Here is a 22,060-nt window from a genome sequence, read left to right as displayed (position 1 = left end):
TGCGCCTGCCAAGAGAGCTTTGTGAAAACACTCGCAAAAAGTACCTGCAAATGGTTTGTGTATTTGCGGAATAGGAATAAGTTACTGTCACTTGTAATTAGCCTGTTTCAAAATAGAGAGCCAGTGAACAGACGTACAAAGCCCCCATTCATACGTGGGGCAGCATTCGCCGTTCTCGCTTTCCCTGCTCTCCTTCTCAGTTTACTGACTAGATTCCCATGTGTTCGGGATATGATCAGAAACATTTTTTCACCCAACAACACGGTTTTTATATGGCAAATTCTAACTGAGATTATTCTGGTAGGCATAAGCTCGGAAATGGTTTCCTCTCATCAGTTCAGCATTTCAAGGTTATATCAGTTTCATGCTGATCTGTCCTGAATTAGCCCCTAACCATTGCAAATGTCATCTACTCGACTCAGTTTCAGTCATAAAAGACAAACTGCTCACACAAGAGGTTCCATATATTCTTTCCATGATTTTATGCACAGAGAATTGGACTTTTTTCTTGACTAAAAATCTCTTTTGAAGTCTGGTTGTCTAACACCCAAAACAAGCTATATGTCTCCATGTACTCCCCTCCCGTCTATACCATCAGGGATTGTTGTTAAAAAAAAAAAAAAAAAGCCCGTAGCAGTCAAAAGCAATTAGATTCACATTTCTACAAATTTTCCAGTGAATAGAAACAACTGGTCTGGTTTTAAAATGGTATGATTCCCAAAACTGGGCCTCCACGCCCAACCTCTGTATGCTCAATTGGAAAATCATGCAGGCTGCCTTCATCTTGGCAGTCTGCTAAAGCGGCTGTATTGTTAGTAATTTAACTGCCTATCTGACCATGCAGTTTAAGTAAACCCATGACCAGTGCAAGCCAGCTGCTTTACTCCTGGGCTTATTATTCTGGATCAAAATCCTGCTTATTACCAGTTACAGATGTTGATCACATGTTATGTTTTTATGATGTAAAAATAATGAGAGGGTATTTTTAAAAAAGGCTTTTGCTTGAAGGATTTTGGTAAAGTAAATCATTTTGTGGACGGTTTTCTAAGTCTTTTCTCTCTTATCTCTTCCAGTTCGACAAATACACCCCCAAACTGGACAATCCATTCATCCGACATTCAAACGTGAGTTTCTCTTTGTCATACAAATTTAAATTTGTTATTTGCATTTGGCAAATCAAATATTTGACATATTTGAATGTTGCCATGACAGCATTTATTGTGGCTGTGGTTTTTGTGTGTGCATATGCTTGAGTCCTGTACGTATCTCTGTTTGATTTTGTTTTGTGTCTTTTTGTGTCTCCCATCCTCCTCTTTTCTCCCCAGTTCTTCCCCTCCTATCCCCCCACCATGCCAGGCATGCCCCCGCTGCTCCCACACTCAGGACCCTTCAGCTCGCTGCAAGGAGCCTTCCAGCCCAAGGTCAGCCCCAGATCCCTACCCTCAACCCACAATCTACAAACAGATAGACAATTTAAGGAGGAATGGGCACAAAAGAAATCACACAAGCTTGTACACAATTGAAACTAAAACTCTTCAACTTTAAAATGCAATTTGACTTTTTTTTTCATGAAATGACATGCACTCAAGTAGTCACTTTCTGTCAGTGTAAAAAACAATTAAAGACCCTGCTGTATATAAAGAGTGTCAAGACTTTGCATGGGTCAAAATGGCTCCACACACTCACTGAAGGAAAATTATGAAAGGAATAATTAGTAGACTCTGCATGGAAGTTTTAAAGTCAGGTGTGTAATATACTGTACGCCTGTAGGTGGTCTGTAGGTTTTCATTCTCATCAAACTCTGAAGCAACTAACTTGATGAGGATACCTATAACCAGAAAGACAGTCCTGTAGTTTTTGGTTGGGATGAAAAAACTGTACATGCAATTATGCATTATATGTGTATCATAAAGGAAATATACTTGAAGGGTATATCCATAGCAGAAATAAGGTTTCATCCTACACTTACAGTACATTAGATACTTGATATTAGATGAGAAAAGCAGCAGAGCTCAGATCGCTGAAGATGTGAAACAGGATTGTAATACACTGCGGCCCCATCCCATTTAAATCCATTATTCCATTCTGTCAGACTGGAATGGACCTGAACCAGGGTCAGAGCTGCATGCTGACCCGAGCTGTGATAACGGGGACAGGAGAAGATGTGGGGCGGCAGGGATGTGAGGGATGGGAAGGGGTGTGAGGGTGTGAGTCTGTCTGGCAGATGCCCAGCGGCTGTGACCTGGTGTAAGCCCCTAATCAAAGCTGCCCTAAATCCGCTGGCTCTATTCCCAGCAGACTCTGTCATGGAGGGGCCCTTTTGTCAAAGGCCCCTCCAGATGGTTCAAGGAACAGTCTTATGCGTCTAAAACCCCTGCTAAGTATTCTTGGAGAGGAGCTTGGGGAGGCAGGGCTTGGGGTGTGTGTTTGTTTGTGGGGGCTGGTGACGCAGGTCACCCTGCAGGATCTTCCTGTCCCTGGTATGGGGTGGATTAATAAGGCTGATCTCAGCACTTGTGCCTCAGCGACTTAAAGAGGAGATGTGCTACACTGGCGTGGCTCAGCACCTGCAGCATCATTGCACTTTTATCTATGACATCAGCCATATAGCAGCTGTAGTTGAGGATTAGAGAGCTATAGTGCTACTGAGGGAGGATATAAGGCTGTAGTGATGCTGGCATCTGTAGCCGGAGGATCTTTGAGTGGTTTTAGATCAGGTTCTGACATGCTTCCATGCCACAGACATCCAGCCAGGACATGGACAGAAGATTTAGTCTCATAGTACTTCTGTTATATAGACAGAAAAAAATCCAAAATGAAAAGTCCTCTACTGAGGACACTCATGAGGATGCCACAGACACCATTTGAGAATTATTGAATTAAGAATTAACTTACCTCCTGCATAAAGTAGTTATGCAACAGGTTTGGCTTATTTCTTTTAATTCATTTCTTTTTTTATATTCTATAAATGCTTTAACTACTGCAGAGCTGTTTGGTTACCATGTCTCTCTTTCCCTTTGTCTCTCTCTCTCTCTGTCAGGCTTCTAATCCCATTGACGTAGCAGCACGTCCTGGAGCAGTACCTCACACACTTCTACAGAAGGACCCACGGGTAAGCGTCAGGCTGACAGCATCCCAACCAGTCTCTTCTTGCTCTGTCCCTCCTGGTGAAAGCCACGCGTGTACATACAGTATGCGTCTCAGAGAGATGTGAATGCATGTCTCTGCATTAACATCTTTGTGAGACAAAACATTTCTCCTCATGCCTGTCCATGCAGACATTCATCCAAAGTGCCTGCACATTTTGGCCACATATCTTTGTTGTTGATGATAATGCTCGTCTGTTTGTCCATACAGATAACAGATCCATTCAGGACATCTGTCAGGGTAAGTGGTTGCCTTGTCCATCTCTTGTTAAATGTGTCATCTCTCTGGCCAGGCCACAAAGTCTAAAACTGCAAATTCTTCAACAATTCCTGCAGGCTTTTGGCTGCATTTACGGTTTGCTTTGAGGTCTCTATTGGGTTAAAGTCAGGGTTAGATTTTCTTAATCCGTTGCCTGGTTGAAAATTCTGACGAGTTCCCACTTTGTAGTTTGGCCAGAAAATCACAATGCCAGAATCCATATTTAGTTCCCCATATTAAAGCCAGCAGGCTAACCTCAGTTTCTCTCTAAATTTTTAGAAACCTGGCAAGTGGTGTGCAGTGCATGTCCAGATCGCATGGCAGATCTACCACCACCAGCAGAAAATGAAGGTGCGTGAGATGGATAATGATGTCTTGCAGGAGTCTTGCTGTCATGTAAACCAGATACAGTATATTGGTAATGGAATAATGACCCAAATAACAAACTTATTGAATACACAGTAGGTCTGATCATGTCATAGTTGGATCTTTACCAGTGAAATAATCTATAATCGTGTTACTGGGTTCAGAAAGACCATGTGGGTGGGAAAAGACAAAAAAGGAAGAGAAAGCTGTTAAAGGTAATAATGATTCAAAATCCAACAAAAATGGTGTCTCCTCTTGTTAAGTGTTCCCTAAAGCTAAGTCAAGGCTCTGTGCATGGCTGGGGCAGATTAGAACCCTTCCCATTAACAGTACAGCAGTGACAGAATTGGTAGTTGAAGGGATGTGGTTGTGTTGACCAAAATGCAACACGTGAGCACAGACAAAAAAAATTCTTATGTGGAACTACTCCTCTCACTGACTGAGGATGGTGTGGCCTCGCCATGGAGATCCTCTGCTAAGGCCACTGGCCTAGTGGTGTCAGTCCTTCTTGGGCTCTGAACCCCCGTAACCAAGGATTTAGTGTCCCTAATCAGCTTACATATATTTGTTATAACACAGTCGGCCAGAATTGGAGACACAGAGCCATTGTTGATGTATCTGTATTCCTCTGATCTCTCACCCAGTGTGTAGCTGAGGATAAATCCCTCTCACTCCGTTGTTAGAAATGTTTAGTACTGTTGCCTACCGACCTAATTTTCTTTGTCTGTCTCCCTCTGCTTGTCTCTGCCTCTCTTGACTATAGCAAATGCAGCTGGATCCTCACAAACTAGACATGAATGGGAAGCTGGACCTGTTCAGTCGACCCCCAGCTCCAGGAGTCTTCCCAGGGTTCCCGTACCCTCATGACCTGGCACGACCTCTTTTCTCTTCCACAGGTCAGTGGGGTCTCTCAGTGCACCTTCCATGTCAAATCATTCAAAACGCTCAAATTATCCCGTTCTCAAAGCCTTTCAATGGCATGTTTTGTCTTTATGCAAATAAGCATTTATAGCTGCATGTCAAAATTGTTCCTCCACCATTGTAAAGAAATGGTATCATTTTTTTCTCTCCTCTCATGTAATGTTCACTTAATTATAGTGCTTTTGTAGCAAATGTTTTGCCAGTAAAGGGAGTCAGATACGTCTATGAATATGGATGACTCTCGGTTAGGTAATTGACTGATTTGCCCTGCGTTGGAGGGCAACGGAGAGGCGAATGGCCTTTGACTGGTAATTATGCAGTGGTGTGTCAGAGGCACTCCTGTAATTGGTTCTTTCATTAACCATTCATGGAATATGGGTGATGGTAACAGTGTTTTGTGAGGGAGGCCAGCTTGTTGCACACTCTGGAACTGACCTCAATAAGCAGTTATAGACTTGCACACAAACAGCTGCAATAAAACCAAACTATCAGTTGCTAATTTCCTCAATGGCATTACTCAGCCGTCTCTAACCTCCTCCAGCTTCCATGTACGGCGTATTCAACAAGTTTGTTATGCTGCTGCAGGAAAAAAAACACTTGTTCATATTTACTCACATTTACATTTTTTGTCCTGGCTAATCACAGGGGTCAGAAATGTGATTGTTGTGGGTGGGAAATAATTTCAGTTTCTCTCTGCATGCCAGTTAGAGTTTATGACTGTCTGATTGTATTGTAATAACAATCCTCTATCCTCCTTGCCTCTGATAGGCTCCAGCCACCCAGCTCCCTCCCCTTACGGCCCTGCCCCCCACCCCAGTGGCTTCCTGCCTCCTAGCCATTTGGCAGGTAAGTGTAAGTAACCCCACGTTCAAATTTTTTTATACATTTATCTCCTCTTTCGCTCCGTCTCTCTCTCACCCACTCTCTCTTTTTTGCACTCATGTTTTAAACACATTACAAGCCACCAGGGTGTAATTTGAAGCCGAGATATTTCTAGTTTTGATCTCAGATTCGTTTGAAGGTTAATGTGGAATCCAGTTGGCCAGCGTAGTCAGTCTGCTGCGGCACTTCGTGAGCAAACTCGTAGGAGAGTGTAGCCATAATGTAATTGGACAGTATGATTCATAACATCGCCTTAAATAACTCTGTCTGGGGTTATTAAAAAGACGTAGCTAGCCTAGTGTTCACTCTTCAGCCCTATTTGTCATCCCTCGTTTGTTTGGAGAAACTAAACGCAGCGCAGCAGCATATATGACACTATTTTCTATAAGCTTGCAAAGTTGATTTTGTAATTCACAGTAGGAGTAGGATAGTTCATGGTGCTGGATTTATTTGTGCATGTAATTATTTTTATTCATTCGTGTATTTTCCACCCTTCTATTTGAGACACTGTTTGGATTCAGAGTGGCAAGTTGATTTCATGGAATAAGCCCTTGAGTCAATCCATTTTGTGCTTGTGAATACACACAGTCCACAGAGGAGGAAGACTTAGCGAACAAAATTTTCTTGTCCAGGGAATTCATCTATGAGGCAGAGGAGATTTCTCAATTGTTGTCTTTTCTGATATATTAACAAGGCCCAGAGCTGAAAATCCTTAAACCCTAATCTGTTGATAACTTCTGCATTTCCTGATGGATTTTTGCTGAATTAATATGGGACTGCAAATTATCAGTTGATGAATGCTGTTCACTGACTTCTCAGGGTAAATATTTGTGTTATTACTGCAAATTTGGAGGCTAGAGTTTGCATCAGTTGAGCCCATCAGACCCTGGTTCTCCAGCATTATGGTCCATCTAGACAAATTTTTACAGCTTCTAATTCCCCTGCCCTACCACAGTCCATTTTCAGCTCAGCTCCAACAACTCAAAACTAATTTCCCCATCAAGCAGTGTTGTTCCGCTAGGCCCAGCAGGGTCAGTGACACTCCACTCCAGTTAGTGGCAGTGAATCCAGCATCCAGGCGACCTGGCTACTGCAGGATTACCAGGCAGAGAGCTAAGGTGGCAGCGCTAAAAAAACCACAGCTCGCTTGTAAGAGAAAAGCCGAGTGGAACGGGTTGGTGTTGGGGTGAGCACTGCTAGCCAGCACCCCCCCTTTTGCTAATCCCTGTTTGGCATTTTGCAGATCCTTTCAGTCGCTCCAGTTCCTTTGGCGGCCTCGGCAACCTTTCAAGCAGTGCCTTCGGAGGATTAGGCAACCCCTCGCTTGGTAAGCGCTGGCCCCCTCTCCTCCTCCACCGCTCCCCCCTTCAATCTGGCCCCTGTGGCCAGTGACAGAACAGAGCAGGACATAGTTAGACCACAGGGAGAGCCAGGAGGGGAGGAAAAAAAAAATTAAGACACTTAGCTCTAGTTTCTGTGTCAAAGCAGCCCTAGCCCAGCGAGGCCCAACAAGGCAGTACAACACACCACAGCAAACCTCCTCCCTGCCTCCACTTCATCCACCAAGCATGGCCCCAACAGCCTGGCTTTAATCTGGCTGTGCTGCTGCCAACAGGCACTCTCAGGTCTGCTGTTTGGTGGCAATTCATCTATTAATTATTTGACAAGCCCCTTCTGCACCGCCATGGAGGGCTTTCTCTTTCCCCCCTGCATCCTTCTCTCTATGCTTTCTCTCTTTCTCTTCATCCCTCCTATTTTTGTGTGCCAAAACCTGTTGTGAAAATGGATGTGATTGGAATAGACATGCCGTGGAATGCTAAGGTCTCCCTTGGCTTTTCACAGCCCTCAACTCCAGAGGGCAAGTGAGTCTCCCCTGTTCATCCGGTGCAAAAAGGGAGGGGGGGGGGGGGGGCCCTTTAGTCCAAAAGCAAATGAGTATTTTTTTCCACTGGTGGGGGGAGCCATTAACCTCTAACTCTTTCAAACAGCTTCAGTGAGAGAGCCTCCAGAGACAAAGACAAAAGCAGCTTTTGTTGTTGAGTCTTTCTCATCTTATGTGTCCTCAAGAAGGTTTTGTACCCAATTAACTTACAGTGGGTCCCACGCCTGTCTCCCTCTTCCCTCCAGGGTCCAACAGTGTGTTTGGCACCAAGGAGGGGCCAGGAGGACTGCCCACGTTTGGCAGCCCCCACCACGACACCTGGAACAGACTTCGACGCACTCCACCGTCTTTCCCCACCCCGCCACAGTGGCCCAAAACCGCAGACGCTGAGAGAAGCAGCTCAGCCAACAGCCACGAGAGAGAGCGAGAGAGGGAACGGGAAAGAGAGAGAGAAAGGGAGAGGGAAAGAGAGAAAAGAGACTCGTCCATCGGGAAGGAAGAGAAGGATAAAGACAGGTGAGTTTGTGGTCTTTTTTATCCACCTGTAGAGTATTACTTAGAGGATATTAGCTTTCAATTTATGATAATGAAAAATAATCAGTGAAAAACAATATTTCTTAAGACAGTTACTAAAAAGATTTGCACATCTTGGCATTTGAGATTCTACCTTTTTCACCACCTATTGTTTCAAAGTATTATACAGTATATATGCAGTACACACAATGCATACGCATAACAAAACAATCCACATAAGTGCCCAAATACATGATCACAACTTAACCAAATTGGCCACAATAATGATCTATCCTCCAACAACATCACATATATGTACACACACATATATGTGTGTGTGTGTGTGTCAGTGTCTATATATATATATCATATATATCATCAAGATGTACTGTTAAACACTCGTATCCTTGGAAACTGAAATAAACTGAGATCATGGATCCAATAAGGAAACACACACAAATCAAACAGGCTGCTTGTTAGCTCTGTCAAATATTAATTGGAAGGATCTCAGATTTAAAGGCAGTAAACATTAGCGGAGGAAGAGCCTGGTAACTTGTGTTTTTTCTGAGAGAATTAAAACTCAGAAATCTAATACAACCCACCTACACAACGCTTGTTTTAACTGGTTCTAACTAAACTTTTTTACTGTGTCATTACAGGGATTCTGTGGATCGCAACCGACACTCCAACCGTTCATCTCCTGCCTCCGCACCAGTCAGCTACCAGATCAGTAGCTTAATTCGCTCAAACAGCCAGAACTCCAGTGATTCGGGTCGGCATCACAGTGGCAGCGTAGACCGGGTTCGTGAGGCAGAGAAGGAGCTGTTGGAGCGCCACAGAGAGTCTTCCACACTGGCTGATGTGAAGGTGAAGGAGAGCCGCTCGCCTGGCAAGGAGATGCTAGAGAGGAGACCCTCAGAAGACTCCATCAAACCCACTCAGCGTTCTCCCTCTCCGTACTCCAAGGCAGTGATCAATGAGCAGGGCATGAAGATGGCAGGTGGGCCCCCACCTACACTCAAGGACAGCGAAAGGAAAGAGCCCCCACCTGCAGACCTCCTCCACAAGGTGAAAAATGACATGAAGATTAAGGAGGAGAGGAAGGAGGAGCAGGAGGTCATGGTGGTGAGTTCAGAGCCCGCCCCCCAGCCACAAGCCCAAGCTCTTCCTGCTCCCATCGGTCAACCTGGAAACCCGCACCATCACCACCCACCTTTGTCTCAGCAGCCCCCTCTTCCCTCACCGCGTGGCAGTGACATCCCCGGACCTGGCCTGCATGGTGTCCCCATGGCACACTCTCTGCCCCTCTCCATGAGTGCCATGCCCCAGATGGGCAGCCTCAATGTGCTGGACCGGGCTCGTATGGCTCCCTTCATGGGAGTGAGCCCTCTGGCAGGAAGAGAGCGCTTGCCTCACCCGGCCTTCCCTTGGGACCCACTTAGAGAGGCCTACCGCAGCCTGGACCTGCAGCGGCGCATGGACTTCCAGCTCAGGGCCGAGCAAGGACATCGTTTTCCCAGTGTGTACGAACAGGAGCGAGCTTACCGCGAGAGGGAGGCTCATGACTACTCTCACCACGAGCACCTGTTGGAGGTGCGCAGGGAGCACGAGAGGATGAGACAGCAGGCGGAGGAGCGAGAGCGCCTCCACCTGCGGGAGGAGCTGGACAGAGCACGCCTCCATCAGCTACACCAGTCCCCCATGGAGGGCCATCTACCCCACATGCCCCCCTTTATGCCCCACCTCGGCGGCATGCCGTACCCTAGACTCAGCCCCTCCACAGGACACAACGGCCCTCTGAACAGAACACCCCCTACTGCAGCACTCAGTGCACCCCCACCCCTTGTGCCAGCCGGCAGTGCCAGGCCAGCCTCACCCAGGAGGACTACCCCCCTCACCACACAGGACCCACGGGACTACTCACCATCTCGCAACCCAAAAGAGGTAGAGGCTCGGTAGCTTCTGAAAAAAGTGCACCAAGTCTCACGAGACGCACTCACAAGCCCCCCCCCCAATCTGAAATCCTCTTGTGAACAAAATGCACTGCTCTTCACCAGAGAAGAGCAAAACTCCCTAAGGGAAAGGGTATGATTGTACAAAGTACAGGTGTGTAAGGCTGATTAAGCACATGCCATGACTTTACTTTTAGTGGACTGGAGGTTGAATAATGTCGGTAAAAAGAACACAAATGTGTGTATGTTTATATCCGACTTAAATATTTGATAATTATTAATATATTAATCCAATACCTTTTTTCAGCTTTGTGCAAAAAGAGAGGTCCTGAAATGAGTTTGTACATTTCCTATCCTTGTTCCATGTATAGATATCATTTCTATGAATTTTATGTATTTTGTGCATTAGTCACACCTTTTACAATATTTATCCCAGTTGATTGTGAGACATATCCATTATGACCCACTGTAAAGACTGGATTTTGGTTTCAACCTTCAGTAATTTAACCTCATGGTACCAGGATATCCTCAATGATGACAATGTACAATTGTTACATTACCGATTTGTTTTGTTCATTTGTTTTGCCTTTGAGATATGCAGATAAATATATATTATGAGGTCTTTGTTCAGTCTCTGTAAAGAAAACTGATGTAAATAACTTGTTGATATTCCTTCGCTGCAAAATTACCATGTAAATTTATTAGGCTTTTTAACCATTTCTAGAAAAACAAAATTAAATGAAACATGGGGAATCATTTCCCTGTTAAATATCATGGTAACAGACAAGCCTGGCCAATGGATGGGAAGTGTGACAGGAGGGTGTTGTAAGAGGGCCTCCAAGGATCATCTGCAATCTATGCAAAGCAGCACACATCACCCTAATGAAGAGATCACCTGGAGGGAGCAGACGATACTGGTGATACTGAGAGAAACTTGGATTAACACATGTTTATATTTACCAATGAAATAATGATGAATTATTGAAAGACTTCCAAGTCACAAACTGGACCAGCCCCAGACAGAAAAGAAGGACACTTTTTAGTGGGTGGCAAAAGGACTTTCTCTGTCAACCTTGTGGTGTTGTGCAGTTGTTTTTCTTAGACTCTTGTATACAAAACAAGTAGAGTTTTAGGCCTGCAAAAAAATGAAAATGAACATTCATGGTTTAAAATGTACGGAATAAAGTTTGGACCTAATGTCATACATTTGCAAGCCTGTCTTTAATCCTGGTGCTCGCTGTCGGTGCTGACACCAGGACTGAATTTGTCTGTAAGCCAAACCTGCTGAGAGGAATGTTGATGTTAGCTTGATAGGTTTGCCAATAACCCTTGTGCCTCAGTTTTCAGCATTTAGAGTATTTGCTCATCTGATATCAAGCTATTACTTTGAAATCATAAAGGCAACAGACTTGGCTGGCAGAGTAACCTAAGCCATCAGATCATTTGGCCATAATCTGTCATACATGGGCTGCAGAGCTCTTCAGAGGGGATCGATGAGACTGGGCCAAGGCAATACAGGGAGGGACTAATAGGACATTGATTTTGTATGAAAGCAGGTTTTGAGTGTTTGTGTTGCAGGTAACCGGTATTGACTGGCAGCCCAGTGGCATATTGACCCGTGGTCTGGACTCATTAAGAGGAGCAATGCCTGGGAGGCAGGCTATCAGATGGTGGAGGAGAGGCTCCTCTCCCCTCTCATACGCCTCCTCTCCTCATGCACACCACTCATCTGCTTTTCTAATGAGGCCGGAAGGCGCTCTGGTGTGGGCCGCGAAGGGAGCCCTGAGGCGCCCTGTCCTGCTATTGACAAGACCTCGGCTGTGCTTGCCGCCAATTCATCCTGATAATGCCCTGACTACTCATCTCGCTGCTGTGTGCCGTGAGACCCACCAATCCTGTCCCATGGTATCAGCCCATAATAACAGCGTGGATCAAACCGTGGCCAGGTCATTAGGGGATGTTACTGAAAATCAATGGCGCTCCTGTGTCTCACACACTCCAGCGGGGTTTTTTTTAAAAGGGCTCCTTGAAAAGACTGCTTGCCAGAATAGGGCTGGGGATTGGGAAGACTTAAATCACTATCACTTTCAATTTAGGCCCCCGGTAATTGAGCCACATATTCCTCCAACGGGTAGCATCTGTCAGTGGCCAGCTTCACTTTAGCGCTGTGTGCTTATAGTCCTAATCATCTAGTCAGCAACAGGTACTTAACCTCTATAGTTACTACATAGTGATTTTTTCTGTAACTATTATTTACCAAGCAAGCTTTGGTAGAAGAAAAATCCTCACCTTACATTTCCCCCCGACTCAATCACTCTGTCCTGTGCTCTATCCATTTTACGGCTGAGTGTGGAACGGCCCTCCGGAGATGAAAAGCTCCATCAATTTCACTCATCGTCTGGCAAGGTCAATTTATTTCAACACACAGTCCATCATCAGATGGGAATCAATTGACACATTGCCTAGCATATCCAACCCTAGGTGGGTTATTATAGCGTCTGCAATATTGTCAGCTTTTCCACAGCTATTCTTCACATGTTCAGGCTTTTTTTTTCTCTTTTGCTGGCATTGTTTATGATTTTTCTATATTTACTTCTTCATTATTTGGAACACATTTCCTATTTGACGAAACGTTGTTACTGTGACAGGGCTTTATGTATCAGCTTGTCACAAAGAAGTGACTGTGATACAAGATTGTGGGGTTTATTTATTTTTTTTATTTTTTTTACACATTTCTCCACTATAATCCCAATTAATAGGATATGGTGGTATCTGAGGTAAGACATTGTTTTATTGTTCCACTAATCCTCTTCATTTATCTGTGAGAAAACTCAATGCTGAGGGTTTGGGATTGAATTTTCATGCTCTCAAATACCTCCAAAAAGCGCCTGGCACAGAGCTCACCCCAGATTCAGCGAACAGTGGAACAAACCTAAGGGGCTTTTATTGAGCACAATGGCCGCTAATAACACAGTGCCAAGCTAATAAGATGGGCAACAAATGAATGGTTCAGTCCAAGCTCCTTTTCTCTCTTGCTTGCTCTCCCCCCGCTGATAAAACATGTATGAAAGCGTTTTTGAGCCGCTATGTAGTGGCTCCCTAGACTTTTACCCCAGCGAGAGCTAATGCATTAGTTCCCATTTGAAGGCTGTTTTGAAATGGAGATTGGTAATGAGACGGGAGGCCCCCGCCACTATCACATTTGGATTGCTGGGGCCTCCGCTGGGCCTGGTGATTTGGGAGACCGTGGCTCTGCTCGGAGCTCAAGCCCATCTCTCTGCGGGGAGCAGCAAACCCTGACGAGAGCCATTCTAAACCTCTAAACTATATCTGAACTGTGAACTGGGGGAGAGAGCTCCAAGTCAAGGGCTTTGGCGGTGGATCCCGGTCACAGCGCTCTTCTTAGACTGCGTGTTGTTTTGACCACCTAAAAAGGCTAACAGCATAGATCCTTCCATGTTGCCATCTTTTTTTAGCCTTCAATGTCAACAGAGCGGCAGCTGACACAAACCAGGCCAGTCAGCGGTTAAGGAGCTGACTTGGAAACAGCCAAATGGTGTGAATTCCAGCCACTGGTGACAAAGTGCTGTCTAATGTCTTTGCACCTCTGGATCTATGACAAATATTCTGGCTGTCTCACACCACCACCGCTATGGCTGAGCAAGGAGACCAGCCAATGCAGCCTAGGAGAAAGAATATACTGTAAATCACTCACAGAGGAACCTCAGAGAGCACGACATGAGACAGGGAGGAGTAGGAGAGAATTAAGGGAGATGGAAAAGGAGGAGGTCCAGAAGAGCCACCAGCCAAAATAAGTTTTCCACTTTGATTCAATTTTGAGGATTTTTCCAGCCTTTAGTGGAACCTCACAATCTCCCACACTGGCCATATTATGTACACAAGCCATAAAAAATGAATAACATTTATGCAGCTGGGTGCATCTGGCAGCGATAGTCCTCTCATTCAGCGACCCACAGGATGGCACGGTGCCGCCACACCACCCTCTCTGTTCTATGTATGGGCACTAGACAAGAGAAGACTTAGGGGAGGGGTGGGTGGTGTAAAGGGAAGCTCTCAAATGCTTCGAATGAGTTAAAAAAAAAAAGAAAAAAAAGAGAGATTTCAAGGCAAATGGAGGCCATACGTGGCTCGTCCAATTTGGCACAGCTAATGCACATGATTAGCCGTAGAGACGTTAATCAAAAGTGGCTCAGTATTTGAAGAGGCGGTGAGAGGCACTGCCAGCTGGTGACAACATGGCTTGTGTGCACGGGCCAAGAGTGAAGTTTATTTGAATATGGATCTTGCCGTGACCGTATTTCTCCAGAGCTCAGTTAGCAGAGCGTTCCCTGGCTCATCACTGGGATCGCCTCAGAGCCGCTTGGCACCGGGGAAGGCGGAAGTTTTTCCAAGCCGCAGAATGAGAATTACGATTTAGTCCATCCCCTCTGGTGGTGTGGGCATATTCATAAGCATTTATTCAGTTTGACGCTGGCAGAGACGCAACACCTAGTTCTTGGCTTCCATGTGTGAGGATTTCCTTTCCAATATGACATTATGAAATTGACAAAAAGGTTGTTTTTACAGCCTATGAATTAATAACACATTTAAAAATAAAACATCCTATCTTTCCACGTAAAACCATGCTATCCCTCTGCTCAAAGCACAGAGCTTATATTAAACTGTCAGTGTTCCCTTAGAGCCAGCTAGGATTTGACTTGGGATAAGACCACCAGCAGACCACCAGCAGCAGCACAGCAACTGTATTCAGCTTTGTTGAGCAATAGGGTTTGATCAGATCAGATGCTAATGTCACAGGTACACAATTACTGCAGTCAAATCATATTTCACCACAACAAGCGTAAACAGAAACAGGAATTCCCTCCCCCTCACTCCCTGGACCAGATTGGAAAATTCACAAATACAAACAAATGATAGTTAGCTATAATAGTTAACTCAATGAATATAGAGGTAGCTAAAGTTAGCCATAACCAATAAATAATAATAAATGTCTTGGCTTAAATTGAAAGGTTCTATAGCAAATTCTTAATTTTTATGCCTAACTTTAAAGTGAGTTATAGCTACGTTTTAAGTTAGCTAAGTCTTAAAGTTAGCATTTGATAATTGGCCTCAAGAGTTTTCTAAATACTAACGCTGATGCTTATGATGAGTCTTAACTTTTTCTGTTCATTTCACTAAAGCAGTCTATGGAACTGTAACCTGAATCACCAGAATGGCACTCAGCAGAGCTGATACCTCCACCAAGGCCAAACAATCCTACATGTCTGTCAGATACGGATTATTACCTGGATCTGCACCAAACTGTACAAACACATCGATGTCAACACCATATATGTCTGATTTTTTAACATCAACACCCAAACATTATTTACAGAGAAACTGACAAAAATGTTGAAAAATCCCCAAAACCACACAATCTTAAGAAAAGTGATAAAAAAAACAAATCACTGTATCCACCCCTTGGACTGGATCAGCACCAAAATTGAATGGGTTCTTCCCTGGCCCATAATCCATCTGTTTACCAAATTGGGTGCAAATCGGTTCAGCACTTTCTGCAAAATCTTGCTGACAAACAAAGAAAACAAAGAAACAGACACGGATGAAAACATAACCTCCTTGGGGAAGGTAATAAAAAAGGTGTTGAAGTTATTCTTATACGTGTTACAGCTTTGGAAGCTCTAGGTTGTTCTGATACGGGACAATTATAATGGACGGAGAAGCTGGAAACAAGTTAATTTATCTCATTCAACTTGTAGACAAATTCTTGTTTTAGAAAACAAATTATTTTAAATAACAAATTGATTAATATCTGTATAAATTATTCATTAAACATGCGTTTATACCTAGAAACCTTTGGATGAAAAGTCTATGTTGTCCCAGTGTTATGAGAAAATGGAAAGACAGGTCAAAAGTAATGTTCAAGCAACAAATGGCCAAGTTAACATAACATCCATGACAAAAAATCATAAATCTGAGTGGGCAAATAAACAATGCCATATGCTCATTTATACAATGTTTATCTGGAGCATAATTCTGTCTGTGTGGCATCACTATCACGGGAGACATTGTTAAAGGCAGTTCACTCCTTCTGAGCATTTGAATAATATATGAAACAGTTTGATTGTATTCAGGTGCGCAACATCCTTGTGTGAGGTCACTCTCTTGGTGCATATTGGATTCTTATTGCTTCTTTCAGCACAGTCTCAGTCTATTTATGTCATCAACAAGTTATAACCCTCACTCACAAAAATACCAACAGAGGCTATAATAAGGCTGAAAAGGGCGAGAGGATCATATTCTTCATGAGACTGGCTTCAGTGGAGCTTCTCTGCATTCCAGGCCTGGCTTTGCCTGCCTCCCATGCTTCTTTGGAAATTTGTCTGGCAGCAAACATGCTTTGAATGGCTCTTATCTCCTATCTGGGCAGGAGTTCCATGCACTAAGATAACAAACCCTATCTTATCTCACTGTGTTCGTTAATGTCACAGCTTAAGGGGCTTGTTCTTCCACTTGCAATGGGGCTTGCAGAGCGGATTGTTTGCAGATTAGTCAACAAAGGCCTCTGGAGGTCTTGGAGTGAATTCAAAATGCTTGTCTTGTCACACAGACGTTCTTGTATGTGCACATTGGCGTATTGGCTGCCTCCTGCTTTCCTGTGTCAAATGGCTGGAGTACCACACAATGGTTGGTAGGCATCATTACACACAGCGAGATCTACAGTAATACTTATCTCATCAGACAAGCTCGTCGTGCAAGCCAAAACAAAAATGTCCTCGACAGCCACCCAAGGCCAAGTATGTTGTTGAATGTTTCGGGGATGACTTGTTATTATTCTGTTGCTGATTAGCACAGAGCCTTAATCAGGGCTACATTTTGAAACAACATCTATTTGAGCTTATCAACCTCAGAAAACATTCAGCCAGCAATATATCATGTATTTTGTCCAGTCTGTGCGGCCAGATTCATGATCATCCCTTTGTGACACAAGAGACCAGGCAAAGCTCCATTGACTTCAGCCATCTGGCTATCTCACAGAACCCTTGGCTACACAGTGGCTCACTCAACGATTGATTGGGGTGTTGAAGGCCAGCTATTTAACACATCAGAACAACAAGTACTGCTATCAAGCTGGCCCTTCTCATGCCTCGTTTCTATGCCGCCCAAGAATGTCTCTTATCTTTTCCCTTCTGCTTGTTGGTTTAAGCCAGACAGCATATGCCCACCTTCCCCCTGTAATACACCGTTGTGCTTTTGGTGCAACCCTGACAGACAGGCCGGTTGCAGCTGAGATATGACGGGGGAGGGGTAGTAAGAAGCAGGCCTTTAAAAAAAAATAAAACTTGCTTCCATATTGCAGCCTCTGGGAGGAATATAACACCAGAAAAAAAGGCATTTTTCTTCCCAACATGCTCTCCTGTTGTTGCACCAAAAGACTGACAGATGAAAATAAAGCCCTGTGTTCCATATCATTAAATCCTACTCTCTCAGCTGATTACATTCTTATTAGTGCCTCCATTCTTTTCCCTTTATTGTTACTTCTAGTGAAACAGGCCTGATAATGTGCACTCACTCACTAGGTGCACAACCTGCTCATTCCCATCTCTGATTCTTTGTTGTCGCCGAATGGTTTTTAAATGAAAAGTGTGAGTGCAGTGTAATTATAATTCTGTGGGTATTATGAAATCAAATATCACAATGAATGTAATTTTATTTGCTTGTAATCTCTCTCACCCAGGCTAATAAGCGTTTTCAAAGGCCATGCTTGGGGGGTTTAAACGGCTGACCATCTCTGAATAGAATGGCTGCTCTGCTCTCTTGCTCTCCCGCTCTGTTCTTTTGTCTTTGATATGCAGGCAAAGAGCTTGACAGTCTGGGAGACGTGGGAGATTTGTCGGCCTGTGATCTCCATGCCTCTCTGACAAATGAGCGCCTTTGGCAGGGCTGCTGGAGGTACAGCTTCTCTGCCCTGCTGGAATCCTGATGAGACTACTCTGGAGCTGCTGGTAATGAAGTCAGGGCACAGGACCAACCTGCTGCCAGAAATGACCTTTAATCTACACACATGCAGGTCATTTGGCATGCAATGATTGCAAATTCCACACACACACATATACCTTCATGCTGTTATATTTAATACATTTTTCAGTGACATGTGACAAAAATAGTCCAAAACACACATATCCTTAAAGCGATGTATTTGCCATATTTTTAGAAGGCCATTTCAACTTAAAATAACTATAATAACTGAATAACTAATTTGCTGCTTGTTCCAGCCCTGGCAAATATTTTACATTTTACATCTCTCAACCAGCAGCGGTGGCTGACATTGTATCTGTGTTCATATTTGACTAGTGGGGTAATTTAGGATGCAGTCACCATCCAGTCAATCTTCATTACATCGGACTCAACTGCTCCACCAAGCACACAATTGCTTGTCATTGATTTTGCAGATTCTCTCAGTACACGTAATTCTTCATTCAGTGTATGGTGAAGCTCTCTCCTTTGGTGCTGCTGTGCAAAGTAAGATGTTAGCAAATTACAGACTAAAAATTTGAATCCCCTGAGGATAAATGTACCAATTTCAGCTCCACAATGAGCAGGAAATAGCTGATATTGATTCTGGTCTTTCCCATACGACACTGAGGATTCTCAAAACCGAGACGCTCACTCAGTCCAATTCAACATGGTTGCCTTTGATTTCGGCTCTGGGCTTCAATGAGTAATGATTCATAGGAAGAACAAGCACTACCCCTTGTGGCCCCACTGGCCCAGTGCAGCACGGGTAAATGGCACCTCCAGCTGCTCATGGGCCCCTCCTGATAAGTTAACCTTGTGATAACATGCTAATGCCTGATTAATGTTGCAGTAATTAGACACAGCTTTTCACACTCAGTTAAGAGGACATCCTCCAGCAATTAGCCTGAGCCGGAGAGAGATAATTTCAGAGAGCACAGCGGAATCACGTTCCTCAGCTCGCCTCCATTCCCACTTGGCAACATTAAGGTTTATTTTCTCATTATTTCATTTAATTACTCGTTTGATGTTTTATACAGCTGCCACAAGTAATCTTTGATCCAATTAGGAAATGCTGATTGACAGTGTGGGTGTGGGATTCAATAAGCTGCATTCAATTTGCCATTGTGACCTTATCAGAGGATCTGTGGAGGATTCACTGAATGCCAGCTAAAAATATAATAATTTCCCCTAAGAATATATTCTGCATAGATGGCTCACCTATGTGTGTATGCACGTGCATGTGCCTGCATGAGCGCCTGTAGGTATGAGTCTGTGAGAAGGCGGAATGTGTGTGCGTTTTCCTCACCAGACATCTAACAATGAGGAATGAACGCATTAGCGAGGAGAGGCCCCTGTACTCACCAGCTCCACACTGCCCATTAATAATGCACTGCCAGGGAATAGATGGGGGTTGGTGCTGAGATTAGTCCTGCATTAAGGACTCGTTTGCTTTTTCTATTAGAGAGACATGTTGGGCTTTCTAAAACAAGAAAGATCAGCCCACTTGTAATTGGACTGTGAAATCCTATATCAAAATTGTCAGTGGTCCAGTAAAGCCAGCTGTGTAATTCCTTTTCAATGTGAGCAGTGGCCAGAACTCCACTGGGGTTTTCTATGTGGAATTAGTGAATGTGAATTATATGAAAAAGACAGGGTTTTTGTAGTATTGCAACAGCTCAAATCACACTGGGACAACATTTAGATTAATGTATGTCTATAAATGAATGACATTAGGATATAAAAATTGACATGTGGCATAAATTACGAAATGAAGATGTGTAAACATTTGGAGCATAGACAGGGCTCTAATGCCGCACTTGCATTAGCCTGCTGGCATCGTTTGATTCATTCATGCATAACAATCACTGGCTCATTCATCTGCTGTGTAGCTATCAGCTGACTAGTAACACCCAATCATGTTCCTGCAGGTGTATAGTGTGGCCATCATAACCTGACAAAGTAACTAATTCGAACACTGTTTTACTGCTGCAGTGTTTATAGTATGTGTTTATTAAAGGGGAATCAGTTCTGCCATTTTGTCATTGTTGTTCTGCTGAGCCCTTTCCATAAAATCTATTCTATTTACTGAAAATGGACATTTCCTTGATGGAAGTGTCTCTGACTGCAGTGGAGGGAGACGCACTCAGATCCATTACAAGTAAACATCCTGCATTCAAAATCTTACTTAAGTCAAAGAACAGAAGTATCATCAGCAGGCATACTTGAAACTATCCAAAGTATTTTTCATTCCTCAGAGAAATGATCTGTTTGTTAACACTTATGCCACAGTGTGGATGTAGCATTTTCTTATTGTAGCTGCTGGATGAGGTGGAGCCACTTTCAACTAATTTATTAACAGACCCCTCCAAAAGGTCATAAGATAAATCTGAGGGGTCATGAGATGATGATGATTAATGGGAGAGGAAAGAAGAAAAACAACGTTCTGTATTCATTTATTGAGCTTTTCTGTAACATATGCTTTTTGTGCAGTAATGAATAATTTGCCCCTTTTTGGCCTCAAATATTTTAAATGAAACCATTGTTTAGATCTTTTAGGTTTAGATGGGCGATATTTCTTTGGTGGAATTGCTGACAACTCATAAACATCTGAAATGGGACAAGGGCCCAACTAGACACTGCCTTTTTACAAAAGGATCAAAGATCACAAATGGTTGAAAACCTCTGATTTAATTTTTCATATTTATAAGTTAAATATATTTTATGTAAAATCTTCTCTGAAAAATAGCTAGTAACTAAATATATTTGATAAATGTAGTGGGTGAAAGGTACAACAAGAGGAGTATGAAGCTGCATGAAGTACAAGTACCTCAAAATTGTACTTAAGTACAGTTCTTCAGTTACTTTCTACCACAGTCTAAAAAATAGAAGCTCAATAAATTGCACCAGTAATCTTCTATAAGCCATCTAAATGAGCCTTGAAGAATTTATAATGGAAGCCCCCTCTCTTAATATCAAGTGATGTCTAATATTTCTGTTTTTGTTCACTGCCAAATCAGTATTTGTGAATGTGTCTTTGTCAAATGTTATCAAAGCAGAAAAAGTGTGATTCAAACCTGTCGTTGTTGCAGCCTGGGAGCTGTAGGCTCACTGTGCATGGCTAATGTGACATTTATTGCTAAAGACGTCTGGGGTGAAAGGTTGACAGTAGTTGACGGCCCTGAGTGGGTGCTCATAGAAGTGTTTATCAAAGCACCAAGCTACTCCCACGTGAACAGAGAAAACCAGCCCCCTTTTGACTGTTTCTACCATCTCACTACTGATAAGCTTCTTTATATCAGTGTTCGAGGTCATTAACTTAAAAAAAAAACTAACAAACTCAATAAAGGCGAATCAGAATATCACATTAAAGTCATTTCAGGATTTCCTTAAGACAAGCATTTTAACACTGGTCAATTCAGCACTCATTGTATACTGAAACTAACTACATCCATGCAACCCAGAAGAAAGGTAACACAGAGCTTGTGAGGACAGTGAAGGAGGAATTTGACAGTGATGAAACACCAAGTAGGGAAACAGATTAACACTCATTAACTCAGGTTTCACAGAGTTGTTTTGAAGAGTCTGCTGCTCCACCATCGCCATCTTGGCAGTGAATCCATGTAACCCCCAGCTAATCCAAAAATGGGCAAAGAGGTGGGGTGTGTGAGGAGCCGAGACTTTGTTTAGAATACGCTCCCATTAACGTCGTTAGCACAGGGCTGACGGCATGTTGCTCAACGGCTAGCCCAAGGCTAATTAATTTGCTGGCAAATTAGCTAGTTAAGAAACTAAGCTAACAAACCAGTTATGGTGATTTCAGACACCTGCTGATTAGTGCATATATATATATATGAAATACTACTAGAATCCTACAAAAATAACTGACTTACAGAACATGAGGAAGTCTGTACTCCTGTGACTGAATTCTAGTATTATTTCATTTATATGTTAACATTAATTAGCAGGTATCGGTGTTAGCACTCACGCTCACCATACCTGGCTTGTTTGCAGAGCTGGTTAACTAGCTAATCAACCAAACACAATGCCCAACGGTGTTAATGGGAGCGTATGCTTGCAAAATATAAAACTGGTTATTGACACT

The 22,060-nt window shown here is 43.4% G+C and overlaps 1 protein-coding gene across 8 annotated transcripts in view; it reads left to right on the top strand.

Annotated features, from left to right (window-relative positions):
* fbrsl1 (fibrosin-like 1) overlaps positions 1-11,123 on the top strand; it is a 274,940-nt gene extending 263,817 nt beyond the window's left edge. For 4 of the 8 annotated variants that reach the window (XM_056375520.1, XM_056375521.1, XM_056375518.1 and 1 more), the window contains 10 exons: positions 1,074-1,124; positions 1,326-1,421; positions 3,041-3,112; positions 3,358-3,387; positions 3,685-3,756; positions 4,535-4,667; positions 5,461-5,544; positions 6,818-6,901; positions 7,702-7,972; positions 8,629-11,123. In XM_056375520.1, coding sequence (XP_056231495.1) covers positions 1,074-1,124; positions 1,326-1,421; positions 3,041-3,112; positions 3,358-3,387; positions 3,685-3,756; positions 4,535-4,667; positions 5,461-5,544; positions 6,818-6,901; positions 7,702-7,972; positions 8,629-9,928 — 2,193 coding nt within the window. In that variant the 3' untranslated portion in view covers positions 9,929-11,123. The remainder of the gene's footprint in view (positions 1-1,073; positions 1,125-1,325; positions 1,422-3,040; positions 3,113-3,357; positions 3,388-3,684; positions 3,757-4,534; positions 4,668-5,460; positions 5,545-6,817; positions 6,902-7,701; positions 7,973-8,628) is intronic. The other 4 variants (XM_056375519.1, XM_056375522.1, XM_056375525.1 and 1 more) reach the window with 4 other exon arrangements.
* Positions 11,124-22,060: the final 10,937 nt, after the last annotated feature.

The sequence above is a fragment of the Seriola aureovittata genome, chromosome 5 (genome assembly GCF_021018895.1).
Source record: "Seriola aureovittata isolate HTS-2021-v1 ecotype China chromosome 5, ASM2101889v1, whole genome shotgun sequence".
NCBI classification, from domain to species: domain Eukaryota; kingdom Metazoa; phylum Chordata; class Actinopteri; order Carangiformes; family Carangidae; genus Seriola; species Seriola aureovittata.
The sequence above is the reverse complement of the archived record's forward strand: the minus strand, read 5'-3'. Positions and strand labels throughout refer to the sequence as shown.